The sequence below is a fragment of the Chaetodon trifascialis genome, chromosome 15 (genome assembly GCF_039877785.1).
Source record: "Chaetodon trifascialis isolate fChaTrf1 chromosome 15, fChaTrf1.hap1, whole genome shotgun sequence".
Classification (NCBI taxonomy): domain Eukaryota; kingdom Metazoa; phylum Chordata; class Actinopteri; order Chaetodontiformes; family Chaetodontidae; genus Chaetodon; species Chaetodon trifascialis.
The window spans coordinates 10,648,957-10,663,279 of NC_092070.1; the positions used below are offsets into that span (position 1 = coordinate 10,648,957).

Below are 14,323 nucleotides of genomic sequence, written 5' to 3' on the forward strand. Positions count from 1 at the left end.
AAATGATTTTTTTATAGTCACTTTTTCCCGCCGAGCCATAAAAATCATGTCACAAATCCTCTCGTGTGTCATTGCTACACACGCGCTCACAAGCGCGCGCCTCGCAGCCTATTAAATCTCAAACCACACCCAGCTCCAGCTCTGGAGCGCCTCCCACGCGCGCTCACGATAGCCGGGACAGAGAACGTGCGTTTCTAACTTTTTTTTTTAGTGGGGGGGTTTACCAGTAAGAGCTGCAGCAGCCGTTCAGTCACTTTTGGAGGCTCTTTTCTTGCAGTACTTTTTCAACTTTTTTATCCCTCTTCACATCCTTCGCGGTCAACATCTGGAGCAGCTGTTTCCTTCCAGTCCAAACTCGGTGAGTAAGCTTTAAGTTTGCATGTAGTTTGAATGCAGCACTGAACTCTCTACATGGGATTCATGCCTCATTCAAATCCAGTGTGGTCGTGAAATGTCTCTTTAATACACCAATAACACTATTATGTTGACGAAGTGTGTTTGCGGTGTGTGTTCAGCTTCCCTTCTCATTTTCTGCTCTGGGAGATAGTAATTATGATAAAATACTCCTAAAATAATTCGTGCCCGGTCTGGGTGTTTGTAGCCTGCAGTGTCCCTTTAAACATTCCCTTATTTTGTTTGACACTTTATCACAGAGTCGTTTTAAGGAGCACTTGCTGTCGTGTTTTTCCCCTGTGTGTATTTTTACACACATCATAACTCAGATTCTGAGTCACTCCAAGTTTCAGACGCTGGAAATGAAAGGGGCGTTGTCAGCCACCAATGTGTGTGTGTGTGTGTGTGTGTGTGTGTGTGTGTGTGTGTGTGTGTGTGTGTGTGTGAAATGTATCTAAGTGCAGTTGCGAGGGAAGATAAACTGTTCTTTTTTCAATGGACACAGGAAATGTGTGTGTGTGTGTGTGTGTGTGTGTGTGTGTGTGTGTGTGTGTGTGTGTGTGTGTGTGTGTGTGTGTGTAGGCTATCTGCAGTCCTCATTAGACCTTCCACTGAACTTCCCTTGTATCTGTAAACCATATGGTAACACTAAATTCAGATGATATTTCTATGGAATTTTGCAGTTTCCTGTGACCTTATCCTGCATTGCAGTGAGATGAGTTTATTTCATTGCTGTTGCTTCTTTTCTTAAAGTTTACCAGAGGTTGTGTAGTTTTTTTTCTCTTTTTCTTTTTTTTATTTTTAGATTTGGAACGATTTGACGGATTATATGAATGTAAGCGTGTTATTGAACTGAACAGAATATGATTATTACTGGTTTAAAATCTGTTCAGCTCGCGTGCAAGTGTATTCTTTGCATTTTAACACTGAATACCGTTGCCCGTCTTGCACTGAAGTTTTGATGAGGCGCCTCATGACTGTTGCATCCTCCCCTCACGTGAGGGCGCCCTCTTGTGGTTGGAAATAGCAGCGACTTTGACCAGGTTTTCCGCGGTTGCGGGAGATTTTTCAGACGAGGCTGCAGGAATGGAGACTCATTCCCATGCTTGGAATCCGACAGAGGATGCAGACTGAGGAAAGCCCAGACATTTTGACAAGGGTCTGATGATTAGATGTTATGTGAAATGTGGAGGTTTCAAATCCAATCTGATGGAGAGTCATCCCCCTGTTGCACACAACGCATGGAAAAAGGCTGAGAAAGGTGAAAAAAGACTGGAGGGGAGATTATGAAACCTGAATTTATTTATAAAAAGCAACTGGAGAATGACTCGAAAGCCAGTCTTAATAATACCGCACACCATCCTCTCTTCTCCTCCAACTTTTAATTAAGTTTTATGAGCCTCACAGCCATCAAACACACAATGAATGTGTGAAGTAATGTGTTAAACAACCACAGAGGCATCTGAATGAATGAAAGTTGAGACATGGAGCGTGTAATGTGGCAGCTTTTTCCCACCTGCTTCCAGCTTTACAGCGGCCACAGTCTTGTGGCTGTTAATGGCCTGTCACTGAAGTTTGATCCACGCTTCGGCCACATTCCCGTCAAGCGATTTCTCTCTCTGGAACAGCGTAGTTCTCTTTGGACGGTGCTGGACCCGCTCACTCTTTTCCATGTGATGTGACTCAAGGCCTGGAGGTTTGAAAAGTGTTAATGTGAAAGTATGTCATGCAGGAGGAGGAGGGATGTGCGTGATATTTGATAGGAAGAGGATTAGTCGAGAGGGTCGGTGGGATGTTTTAAAAGGCGCTGACAGATGAAAACAATCAGGGAACAAGTGTGAAGTGAGTGACGGTAGAAAAGAAATAAATGGCCACAATGGCGGGATGAGTTGAGGTCTCCGTGTTACCACTCCATCAGGTGTTCCCCAATCTCTCTCTGACATGTGGGAGTCATTACTCAGCGCTGTCTCTTTAGGAATGTGTGTGAACTCCCCCTCCTCACACACACACACACACACACACACACACACACACACACACACACACACACACACACACACACACACACACACACACACACACACACACCTAAATGTTAGTGTCCAGCATGAAAGGGATCTTGTGTCAGAGGGTCGTCTTTAAACCCAGCAGGACAATTGCGTGCATTTGTGTGTCTGTGTGTGCATTTACCATTTCTTTAGGTTCCAGCTTCCTGGAGGAGGTGCACACACACACACACACACACACACACACACACACACACACACACACACCATCATTTGTAAGCACTTTAATCCAACTCCACTTATAATTCAGATGTACACCACGCTTCTCTTATTTAGGACCTGCACAGTGAGAAATAAAGTGACTTAGAGTGCTGTATTATGGTGGGAATGTCCATCCAGTGGATTCAGGAATTGTATTCGTCAGCTTTTCACCTTCAGCCAAACATTACGTGCTGATTGCTTGTATGCTAATTGCAAGCATGAGAGCGTGACACTGTTAAGTTCCTCGCACAGCTCAGCCTGTGTGAAAAGCTTAGACTGAACAAGCACAGCGTCGAGGTGAAGCTGACGAGACTGACGTGTTTTTTAATGCCACCGCGCTGAAGATAAATTCTTGGTTTTCTCCTCCAGATTCAGTCAAAGAAAGGTTGCATTACAAATGAAGGACAGCCATGTTTGTGCAACACTTGGTCTAGTAATGTGGACTGTGTTGGCTCCAGCCCCTTAATTGGGACACAACCAACATGGCTTGTCCTCTGGGGACATCCTCAGGCCAAACTGTCTAATTTGCCTTACTAATGGTAAATATGTGCAAATAGGAAAGTTGTCCCAGCATCTTTTATCCAGTTTCGTTTCAGTGTACATAAGCAGCCAGTTCCTGTTTGCAAAACGCCTCGTTACATTATCTCAATCCATAATGTGAAGGATTCTAGCTGTTTCAGCGGCCAATCTGGTTATATTTATGATTCTGTACTTGTACTTAGATGACATCATAGTCTCAAACAGTACGTCCTAAAACCAAACTGCGTGCGTGTGTGCACATTTGTGCCTGTCTGTGTGTGTGTGTGTGTGTGTGTGTGTGTGTGCAGGTTTTTGTGTGCTCTTCCTGAACAAAGCTTTGTTTGGCCACTGGCGTCGCTCCAGGGAAGATGTGGCTTTTGTGTTTTTTCTAAAAATAAGGCTTATCTTGGCTGTTGTTGTTGTGTACACACACTCGCACGCATGCATGCACACACACACACACACACACACACACACACACACACACACACACACACACACACACACACACACACACACACACACACACACACACACACACACAGTCTCAAAAGGTTGTTCCCTTTACCACACATTAATGCAATTTAGATACTGTAAGGCCATGCCTGAGCTGAGTCTACCAGAGCTTTCGACCGCGCCTCACAGTCATCATCAGTGGATGGTGTTTGTTAAGTTTCTATGAATATGGCTCACTGTTAACATGTGACTCACCTAAAATCTACAGTGTAAAGCAAAGTATCTTGGACAGATTGGACACTTTTCTTTATTGCAAATTGTAGCTTTCTTTAGAGAGAAATCTTTAGTATTGACACAGATTTAATCAAATTTTAGGTCTATTTTGTTAGATTTTCTAAATTCATTAGTTAATATTTGCTTATCCGGCTGTTCTGACCTTACGGAACAAATAAGAAGTTTAAAAACGCGTTAGTTTGAGCTGGTGCTATCATATATTAGGAGGGTTAATGCAAAACAAAATGAGGCACTGAAGGCTAAGTATCCCCTGGTAGTGAATCCCAACAACTATCCCAAAGTGAGGGTTTGGAGGCGGAAGTGTTGCATATTGAATCTCAACTGTACGACCTCATCAGGGGCCCAAGGGCTCCACTGGAAGCCTTCTTGCCTTCCTCTCTTCCTCAATCAGTTTTTCCATGGCCAAAGACAGAAAGGGAGAGAGAGATACAGAGAAAGAGAGAGTGGGACAGTGAGAGAGACGGGGGAGTGAGATTCAGAGGCCCAGTTAAGTCTGTGGCTTTGTGTTTTATGAAAAGAGTAAAAAAAAAAGGACATTAAAAGTCAGCATTTTCCACCAGGCAAGGGAATCAGTCCACACACACACTTGCACTCTTGCACTGAGTCCCCCAGCCTCGTATTATAAGGCTGAGTGGAGAGGAGGAATGGCAGCATTTGTGCCTGTTTGTCAGTGTGTGCGTCAGGCGAGGTGGCTGCAGTCTGACAGAATCTGTCAACCTGTGTGATCGCTCAAAACCGCTGTATTCTTCTCTTTATCACCTCCATGAAGGAGTTTTCGGTTCACCTTGTTTGTCTGTTTGTCCGCAGGATTACTGAAAAACTACTGGCCCAGTTTTCATGAAACATGTTGTAAAGGTGTAGTGTGGGTCACTGGGGTACATTCACAGGTACCAATAATCCTCTAGCCGACTCAAGCAGCTGCTCAAACCTCATACAGAAAACAGTCTTTCTGGAGAACTCGGGGTCAGTGGTGTCATAAGAGAACCAGTGCAATTGTGACATCACTGTGGCTATGGGAGTGCAAATATACATATCATGCAATCAATTATGCTCTTGCTTGCATCCAACTCTGAATCATGTGCAAGAAAATCCACCAGAGTTATTAAGGAAAAATGTTTGAACTTGAGACTACGGCTCAGGAGTGCAAGCGAGAGCTTAGAAGTACGTAATAAATGCAAGGCTGAGATCATGAGGCTTCAGCGAGGCAAAACCATATTTTGACATAATCCTAATGGTCTTGGAAATATATCCAGGCATATAGTGATTGCGTTGGCAGATTTGAAGAGTGGACTAGTGGCCTTGATGGAGGTCTGCGCTCTTTTTTTTTGTCTCCATGTAGCCATGTACCAAGAGAAATGAATTAGTTACAAACAAAACATTGGATAACATGCTATAAGTAAAGTGATAGGGAATGTGGTATGATGCTGTATTTGTGTATGAGAAACAGTGTCTTTCCTTTATCTAAATAAAGTCAAAACCCTGTCGTGGTCAGTACATGTTGAGGGGAGTTCATGCACCTAAAACCAGATATAAACCCACTTTTTATACCTCTATAAACACCAGCCTCACAGTGAAAAACAACAGGTTGCAGCCTCTGTGTGTTTATAGTGATGAACGATGAATGCACAGTAGGACTGTCTCTAACTCCAATGATAAAGTATTTGTCACTTGTTCTGCTGATTGACACTCCACAGCTGAGAGAGATACCCCTCAGTGTGTGCATCTGTCTATTATGAGAGATAAGGCGTGAAGATCAGTGAAATATTAGTGTAATGCATACCAGACTAACAGGCTAATGTATGTTGCATGCGTGTGGAAATGTACTGTGTGTGTGTGTGTGTGTGTGTGTGTGTGTGTGTTGTCTGCAGCTGTTGCCTGGTGTCAGACATGAGTATCAGCACTTTCACACTTTACTATCAGCACTGAGTGAAGCCACAACGTTCCCAAGGATCTCTGGAGAACGCGCGGCTCCACATTTAGGTTTACTACTTCAGAGGATTCCATGCATTACTCATTTAAAAAGGTTTATTATCACGCTGCTCGATAAAATCTAAGAAATGACCAAAGGAATGCTTCATCACATGCTCACACAAAGATTACTTTAATGTTTGTCACCTGACAATAGTAAATCAGCGTAATTGTAGTTTTTGGATGATTACCCTTCTGATCATTGCTATTGGGATAATCAGCGTCATAAATCATTTTGGAATACAAACACACAAAAAGGGGGCTTGAGTTTATGCCTGCAGCCTACAACCATCTGAAATAACTTAAATCATCCAAACTGTGTCTGTCGGTCTCATTTTTTCTTTGTTTCTTTGCAGGCTAGATATGTGCGGTTTTGTGCTGTCTGTACATATGTGTGTATACATCACAGTGTGTGTGTGTGTGTGTGTGTGTGTGTGTGTGTGTGTGTGTGTGTGTGTGTGTGTGTGCGTGCGTTTACGCTGATGTTTTTGTTTTTCTGTCTTCCCTCCATTTCTCTCCAATGGGGTTCTCTCTGTCTCCTCCCTCCCTCTTTCTCTCCTCCCTTTCCCTCTCCTCTCTCTTCACTGAGACGAGTAGGCAGCTGCAGACGGAATCAGATCCAGCTGTGTGTGTGTGTGTGTGTGTGTGTGTGTGTGTGTGTGTGTGTGTGTGTGTGTGTGTGTGTCTGGGAGATTATTTGCTGCTCCAGAGAACGTTCCTGCAGGTCAGATTGGACTCAAATACCAAAGACATGCTTTGTAATAGATGCAGTGAATTTAGCTGTTGGTTGCTCTCCTGGCTCTTCGTGCTTCATTCTCCTCTTCTCTCCACCATCATCGTTCTATAAGATCAAGCCTGACGTCCCACCCTAAACACACAACTCTTTTCACAATTGTATAAATTGCCAATTTTCTGGGAATTTACAGGACTGTGAAGCTATAAAGGCCAGACCTCCTAAATGCTGTTGGCAGTCCTAAAAATAAGTTTGTGTCTCACATTTCCACCCAGTGTGACCTGTTGCTCACACACCACTGTGTTCACACGCATCCTTTACAAAACAAGCTATAAGAGTAATGCATGTTGGAAAATGTACAGTGGCTGTATGTACTGTGTGTGTGAATCATGCGTGGTGGCAGCTTGCATGCAGAAAACACCACACTGTATTTTTTTAAATTTATTCTAGCTTAGTGAGCTGCCACATACTATACTTTTGTATATGACGTGTCATGTATAAGACATATGGAAAGCAACCTCACACTTTCTCGCAGGGTTCAGGTGCAAATGAAAGTGTTTGTTGCCAGGTTATTGTCTCCCTAAGTTTCATACTCACAGAATTATGATCAGGAGCATTTGGCAAGAAAAACTGTTGCTGTTTACATTCCTGTCTAAACCCCAAACCCCATGTCTCATGAATCAAAGAGTATGGCTCACTTTTGATGTTTCCCCACCTCCGTTTAACTATTTACCCTCTTGTTCCCCCTTCCCCCAACTCAGACAGGGAGGGCCTATCCTCTGGCACACCCCACAGCCACATGCTCGCACACAAAAATTGTGGCCTGCTTCCTGCCGGCGGGGAGAGGCTGTTTTTACTGTGACTCCATTTTGGCGGAGAGGGCTAATTCCTCTGCTGTCTGGCTGTGTGTGTGTGTGTGTGTGTGTGTGTGTGTGTGTGTGTGTGTGTGTGTGTGTGTGTGCGCGTGCCTGCGCTCACATGTGCTTTTAAACATGTTTGTGTCTCCTCTGAAGTATTTGGTGAGAGTTTAGGCAGTCCCTGAAATCAAACTCATGTGTGTATACAGTATGTGTGCACGTATGTTATTTTATGTGCATTCTCCTCTCAGGGTAGTTAGGCTGAGCTGGATGTTTATAGTATACACAGAGAGTTGATTGCAAGCGTAGTGGTGTAGCGATGTAGTCTTAACTCTGGAGTTATATTAAGCAGTAAAACGGTCTTTAAAGCAATGCTGTGTAACCCCAAAAAGTTGGTACACTGTGTTAAAGGTTAATAAAACTGAGGTTGTAGGTTATAAAAGTGTTAGAAAGAAGTATATTCTCCATTTCAGTGTATGTCCTGTGTGATTATTTGAAGCTGAATGAATGTTAAGCAGAATGATGCTGACAAAGCATTTCACACGCTGAGCAAAACTCCCTCCTGCATAAACAATCAAATGGGTTTCTGGATGTATTTGCTGTTTTTAATGGAATATTTCCCCTCAGTGCAAGTCCGAGTGGCATGTGAACAAAAGCAGAGGAAAGCTACAAAAAAGCTACAAAGAACACAGGATATCCCTATGAAAAGAGTGACATTACCGTAGTAGATTTAGTCCTTGATTATCAGAGTTCGCAATCAAAATGAAGGCCTCAGTAGACGATCGTATCTTAAGTAGAGGCTCTCTCTTACACACACGCACACACACACAGGTCTGTTATGACTGTCAACAGTGTTGTTTGAAGCCACATGCTTTTGGACATTTATTTGTGTCGTAAGGCTACAAACGCCAAGGTCAAGCTACAAAAAAACAAAGGAACAAGCTGACGTTTGACCCAACACCCTGGTTGCTAATGCCTTTTTTTTTAGGGGTGGGACCTCTCATACATCGTTTTTAGTACCCTAATGCTCAAGCATTCTGGGATGAAATGGTCTGCTAATGCTGCTATGCTAATATAGCATGTTAGATTATGGTCCGTCCTGGCTGAGCAGAGCGCAGACTGCCCATTTGAAGATGTAAACAGTTGACTCCTCGCTTCCATCAACAAGTCATTGTCAGGATTAAGGCCTTCAGTCACTGCAGAGTAAACACTGCACACCCACATACTGTAGGCATTCTCAAACACACACACACACACACACACACACACACACACACACATACACACACAGTTTGGCATACATATAGACACACTTCATCCTGCATCTCAGTAGCATTTTGTGTAATTTGAAGGGAGGCCTTGAAACTGAAATATTTCTCTGGCTGTTTCATTAACTCTGCATTTGTCACAGTTGTTTGGAAATGTTGCATTTTGGTAATTGGTTGCAGAAGTCTGAAGGCTGCCTATATGCTGCCTTTATCTCAGATATTCAGCAGGGCTGTTTTTTTAAACCAGTCAGGGCTGTGGGGGTCAGAGGTACTGCAGCAGAAATATTTACTTTAACGTAATTTCAGGAAAGTCAAATTGGTAAATATGAATATCTGCAGTTTCTCATGAACATTCCGAACATTTGAGGTTGCAAACAAGTGTATCTGATGTATGCTGACACGCAAGGGATTCATCTTTCATGTATTTATGTGTGTTATTAAAGCATTACATTTATGCCTCTCCCGACAGATTCCTCTCCTGTGAAGGTCAGCCTGCAGACCATCCTGTGCAACAACCGGCATCAAGCAAACATCCAGCAGGACTGCGACCCACCAAACGCTGAAACGTACCTCCTGCACATTGACAATCAGCCAGGAACAGCAGCTGACGGCTACTGAAGCAGCCTGTGGGATATTCAACCACCCCGAACAAACGGCAGCAACCAGCAGAGAAGTGAACCAGAGAGAAGGGCAGCCATGTTGGTCATCTTAGCCTTCATCATCCTCTTCCACCTGGCTGCAGCCATCCTCCTCTTTGTTGCAACCATTCACAATGTGAGTATAAACCAAAGGTGGACACACAAGAGCATGACAGTATTGGGGGATTTAATCATTTTAACCACCTGTTGTCCCTCCCTGATGTAGGCATGGTGGGTGGTGTCACCAGCCGGACGCGATGTGATCTACACTGACCTGTGGTACTCGTGTAACGCCACCTGCTATCCTGTGGAGAACAGCCATACTGCTGATGCAGGTAACACAGTGTGCGACTATGCAGCCTGTGTGTGTGTGTGGTCTGAGTTTATGTTTGCATGTGTAACGCCTCCTTTCTCTCTCTCATCAGCCTATCTGCAGGCCGTCCAGGCCACCATGATCCTGGCCACCATTTTGTGTTGCGTCAGCTTCTTCGTCTTCATCCTTCAGCTCTTCAGGCTCCAACAGGGCGAGAGGTTCATTTTCACTGCTATCATCCAGCTACTGGCTTGTGAGTGACACACAAACTTTTCAGTGCAGCTTTTGTGACTGTTGTTTTCACGCATCAGCCATCAGTAATTTGTTCCTGTCCAGTGTGTGCACAGCAGCCAGGGTCCTTATGAATGAATGATACTCCAGAGCAGTACTTAAGTTGGTGTTTTCATACTTGATGCACATTTGTAGTTCAGGACTATGTTGAGTCCCAGCATTAGCCCAGTTTGGCGTGTGGTACTGTGAAATCTCTGTCAAGGGCTTCAAAGCAGTGTGAAGTAAGGATGGTTTTGAGCTGTTTCAAAGAGTTAGATGAGAAGATTGATACCTCTCTCATGTGTTATAAGGTAAATATGAAGCCGGAGCCAGCATGCAGTTAGCATAGCTTAGCATTAAGATTGGAGATGGGGAGAAACAGCTTGTCTGGCCGTATCACCTTGTTTACTTGTTTAGAGGTGCTGGAAGGTGGATTTTGTGAGTTAAGCTAATCAGCTGTAGCGTTATATTTAATGGACAGATATGAGAGCAGTCTCGATCTCCTCATCTATCTTCCCACCTGAAAACAAATAAGTGTATCTCCCAAAATGTCAAACTATTTCTTACAGTGGCACCGACTAGCTACAGGAAACAACTAGTTGAATATTTCAGTTTAAATGACAATGCTTCATGGGCTGCATGGTGGAGCAGCAGGTAGTGCGCGTGCCTCACAGCAAGAAGGTCGTCGGTTCGATTCCCGGGTCGGGTCTTTCTGTGTGAAGTTTGCATGTTCTTCCCGTGCATGCGTGGGCTCTCTTCTGTGGGCTTCCTCCCACAGACCAAAAACATGCTCAGTAGCTTAATTGGTGACTCTAAATTGCCCCTAGGTGTGAGTGTGAGTGTGAATGGTTGTTTGTGTATATATGTTGCCCTGTGATCAACTATCAAGTGTAATTTCCTCCTCTCTCCTCCTTCTCCCAGCTCTATGTGTGATGATCGCAGCATCCATCTACACGGCTCAGAAAACGAGCTTTCACGCGGTCAGTCTTCAGAAGGGCTCCTACGGCTCCTCCTACATCCTGGCCTGGATCAGCTTCCCCATGACTCTCATCGGCGGCCTCATGTACCTGGTGCTCAGGAAGCGCAAATAGATGTGACAGGCTCGACGCACAGGCATGCAGATATTTAAATATATAAATAGGAACACTTGGACACAACTGCATAAACTCAGCAAACACGCATGCACACATTCTTCTTTTTGATCCGTAGAGTTCATATGAGCACATACGCCACAGATAATTCTCACTCATAAGTCTCAGGTTCAGAAAATCCACCAATAAAGCATTCAGCAAGACTCAAAAGCCTAAAAAGTCACACACCCTTCTCCCTCCTGAAGGTACATTGTTCTCACTAAATGTGGCAAAGATGCAGCAGGACTCTCCAGACTCTCTGTGCCTTGAGTAGATGAGCTGTACTACACTCTTTTTTGTGCCTCAGAAACACTGCTGACAGTTTATTGGATAGACCCACTGTGAGTTTATTTTTTGTTTCCATGCTTGACACCCTCAGAAATATGTCTCCAGAAACATTCAAGGTGACAAATACGCCGCGATTTCCATTTGATCTGCCATGCCCAGTTTGACAAGTGTAATCTGACTTTTACAAGATAGGTGCGCTACACTGATTCATTTCCATGAAGTTGAGGTCATATCTACTCAGCATGCACCTCACTGCACCTGAGGCTCTTTGCTGCGTTTAGTGAGAAAATACCTTCACTCTCATCTTCCTGCTTTGCCACTTAGTTATACAGGACATGAGCAGTGTCCCAACATACTGATTTGTCTTCTATCCTGTTTTATTGTCTCCTGCTTCCCACCAACTCCCTTCATAGGAACCTGTCTGAAACATCTGATCATGAAGGATGAAAGACAAATGGGGAGAGTTGTCTTACTGGGACGCAGCTCCCTGGACTTTCCAAAGGGTCCATACTTTTTTGTTGTGAATCTAGAGTCAATGGATTTTTTTTGTACATATTTGCAGTGTATGTATAGTTAAGGTAATTGTCCAGAGCTTATTTCTGAGACTGAAACACTAAAATGATACATAAAAAAAGAAAAAATAGAGAGTCTTATTTTAACCATAGAATACAGGTAGTGTAGTGAAGCAGTAGTTGAAGTGTAATATGTAGAATTTTAACCCCGTTGTTTGTATTCTTGTGTTACTGACTTGTGTTTAATGGTAAAAAAGGAACCAATGATGTGCTGTGATGTTTGGGATTTCAAATGACAACATAGAAACATGCAAACTTGAAAGAAGAATGAACATTTCTTTGTTATTGTCATGCTTTCCTGTTCACAGCTTCACTGAGAAAAAGGCAAAAGCTATTTATTGTTTGAAACCACTATTGTGTATTTTGGCAGCATGTAACTGAGGATGTATGAAGTAATTATGTCTTGCCATGTTCCCCCCTCCCTGGCTGGGCTGCTGTCTATTTGGTCCATTACTGAAACATCTCTAACACCCATATGCACATGTTATGCCCTTGTGCTCTGGCATTTAACAACAATAAATCTGTTGCTGTATTGTACCTGCCACCAATTCCCAGAATTACTTTTGTCTGCAGCCTTTGTAGAGCTATTGTTTGGTCCCACGTAGCACTGTGCAAACTACCTTTCCCTCCTCTTTGTTGGTGTTGGTTTCAGGGGTGAAACAGTTAAGGGAGACCAGCTGGGTATTAACTTTGCAGCTGCTAGGACTTGAAACATTTCTAGGACACAAATAATGCAAAAAAATAAAGGGTTGGGTCGTTTTGTGATAGGAATGTGTTCAAGTTGGGCAACGTTTGGACCACAGAGCCTGGTAACTTATGATCTCACCAATTATGAAGATTCAGGGAAAAGACATGGAAGTGAAGAAGTTGCTGTGCCATCTCAAGACGATACTTGAAAATGATCAAAACGACATACTGGAGGCTAAGATTGTGATGTTTGTTGTTGTGAAGTTGTCATCTTAGGAGTGTTTCACTGATAATAAGCCTCCTGTTTGCATGCAAGTTTTTGTCTTTCAGCCAATCCCTTTAACTTATATTGGGATGAAAAGTAAGTTATTGCAGCACAAAAAGCCAAAATATTATTATTTTTTTGTTGTTGTTGCAAAATACTGTTTATTGTAGGTTTTGTAAAGTTTGGATCTATATGGATTAGCTTTGGTGATTTTAAAATGGATCTAAATTTAGAGTAAACCTAGTACTTGAACTTAAGTTTAAACTGTCGCAGATATTCAACAGAAAACACAGCAAAGCTAAGAGTTTTTAAAGTGACTCTTCATTTGGAAAGTTTTTTTGATCGTGTTTTTGTTTGTTTATGGTTGAGATCATTTTCCTCTAGTATGTTTTAAGTCTATGTAGACGTACTGTATCTTAGCCAGTGTAGATCTATACAAATAACCACAGGACCATGGTGACAAATAATCATACCAGTTGTTGAAGCCAAAATTGTATTTATGGGGATTTGTTTTTTAAACAGTTGTCGCAGTTGAAATATTTCGAATGCTTCATGAAGTATTAATTCCACACTAACTAAGAGTCTTGTGTTGTTTAGAGTCATGTTGAGATGGTCAATGATTTAAGAAGTTAAACAAGTTTCTTTTTCTGCATAGGATTCATCCAAACGTTTTATATGTATGGATTATATATAATGGGAGTGTTTCTGCTTGTTACAGACTCCTTTGCTTTTACTATTTTAGGCATTTTAAATCCCAACATGCTATTTATTTTGACCTCTGTTGCAACATCCATGACTGTGAGATATTACTGTGCTTTCATGTATTCGCTTGTCATCAAACTAAAACGTTTGTCTATTGACACCCAGTGGACTAATAGAATACTACACAATGTGTTGGTGATAGTTTTATCGCTGTAGGCTTCAAAATAGACCCTACAGGCTCCCATCAAGCAGTCCTGAAACGAATGAATGAATTCTGCTTCTTTACTCTCAGAAGACCTGATTAGGGAAAAAAAAAAGAAAAGATTTTCTTGGTGCTTATTCTTCCTGTTGCCCCCACCCATCTGATTTAGATCTCAATAAATGTATTTTACAATAAATAAATTTCCTTTGTGTGTGCCAAATCTGTCACTAAGTCCAGTTCTCATTGTACACTGTTAGTGCCTGCTTGGCCTGAAAACATTACTGTGACACCATCTTATATGCTGCTTATATTTTGAAAACTAAAACAATCTCACAAAGCTGAACTGAAAATGTCCTTCTAAATTCATTCTCATTATCCTTTATCTCTGAGCTTGTTTTATTTGTGTGTTTTTTTAATCACATTACTGTTTTAACCTTGTGAAAGAAACCAGTAATGTGCTGAGACCATAACATTAAAAACACAAAACACCTTGCATAAACA

At 42.6% G+C, this 14,323-nt stretch overlaps 1 protein-coding gene across 1 annotated transcript; it reads left to right on the forward strand.

Annotated features, from left to right (window-relative positions):
- The first annotated feature begins 209 nt into the window (after window positions 1-209).
- On the forward strand, window positions 210-12,509 carry emp2 (epithelial membrane protein 2). The gene is made up of 5 exons (XM_070982112.1): window positions 210-358; window positions 9,225-9,529; window positions 9,620-9,728; window positions 9,819-9,959; window positions 10,898-12,509. The coding sequence occupies exons 2-5, from the start codon at window positions 9,452-9,454 to the stop codon at window positions 11,065-11,067; spliced, it is 498 nt and encodes a 165-aa protein (XP_070838213.1). The 5' UTR covers window positions 210-358; window positions 9,225-9,451; the 3' UTR covers window positions 11,068-12,509.
- Window positions 12,510-14,323: the final 1,814 nt, after the last annotated feature.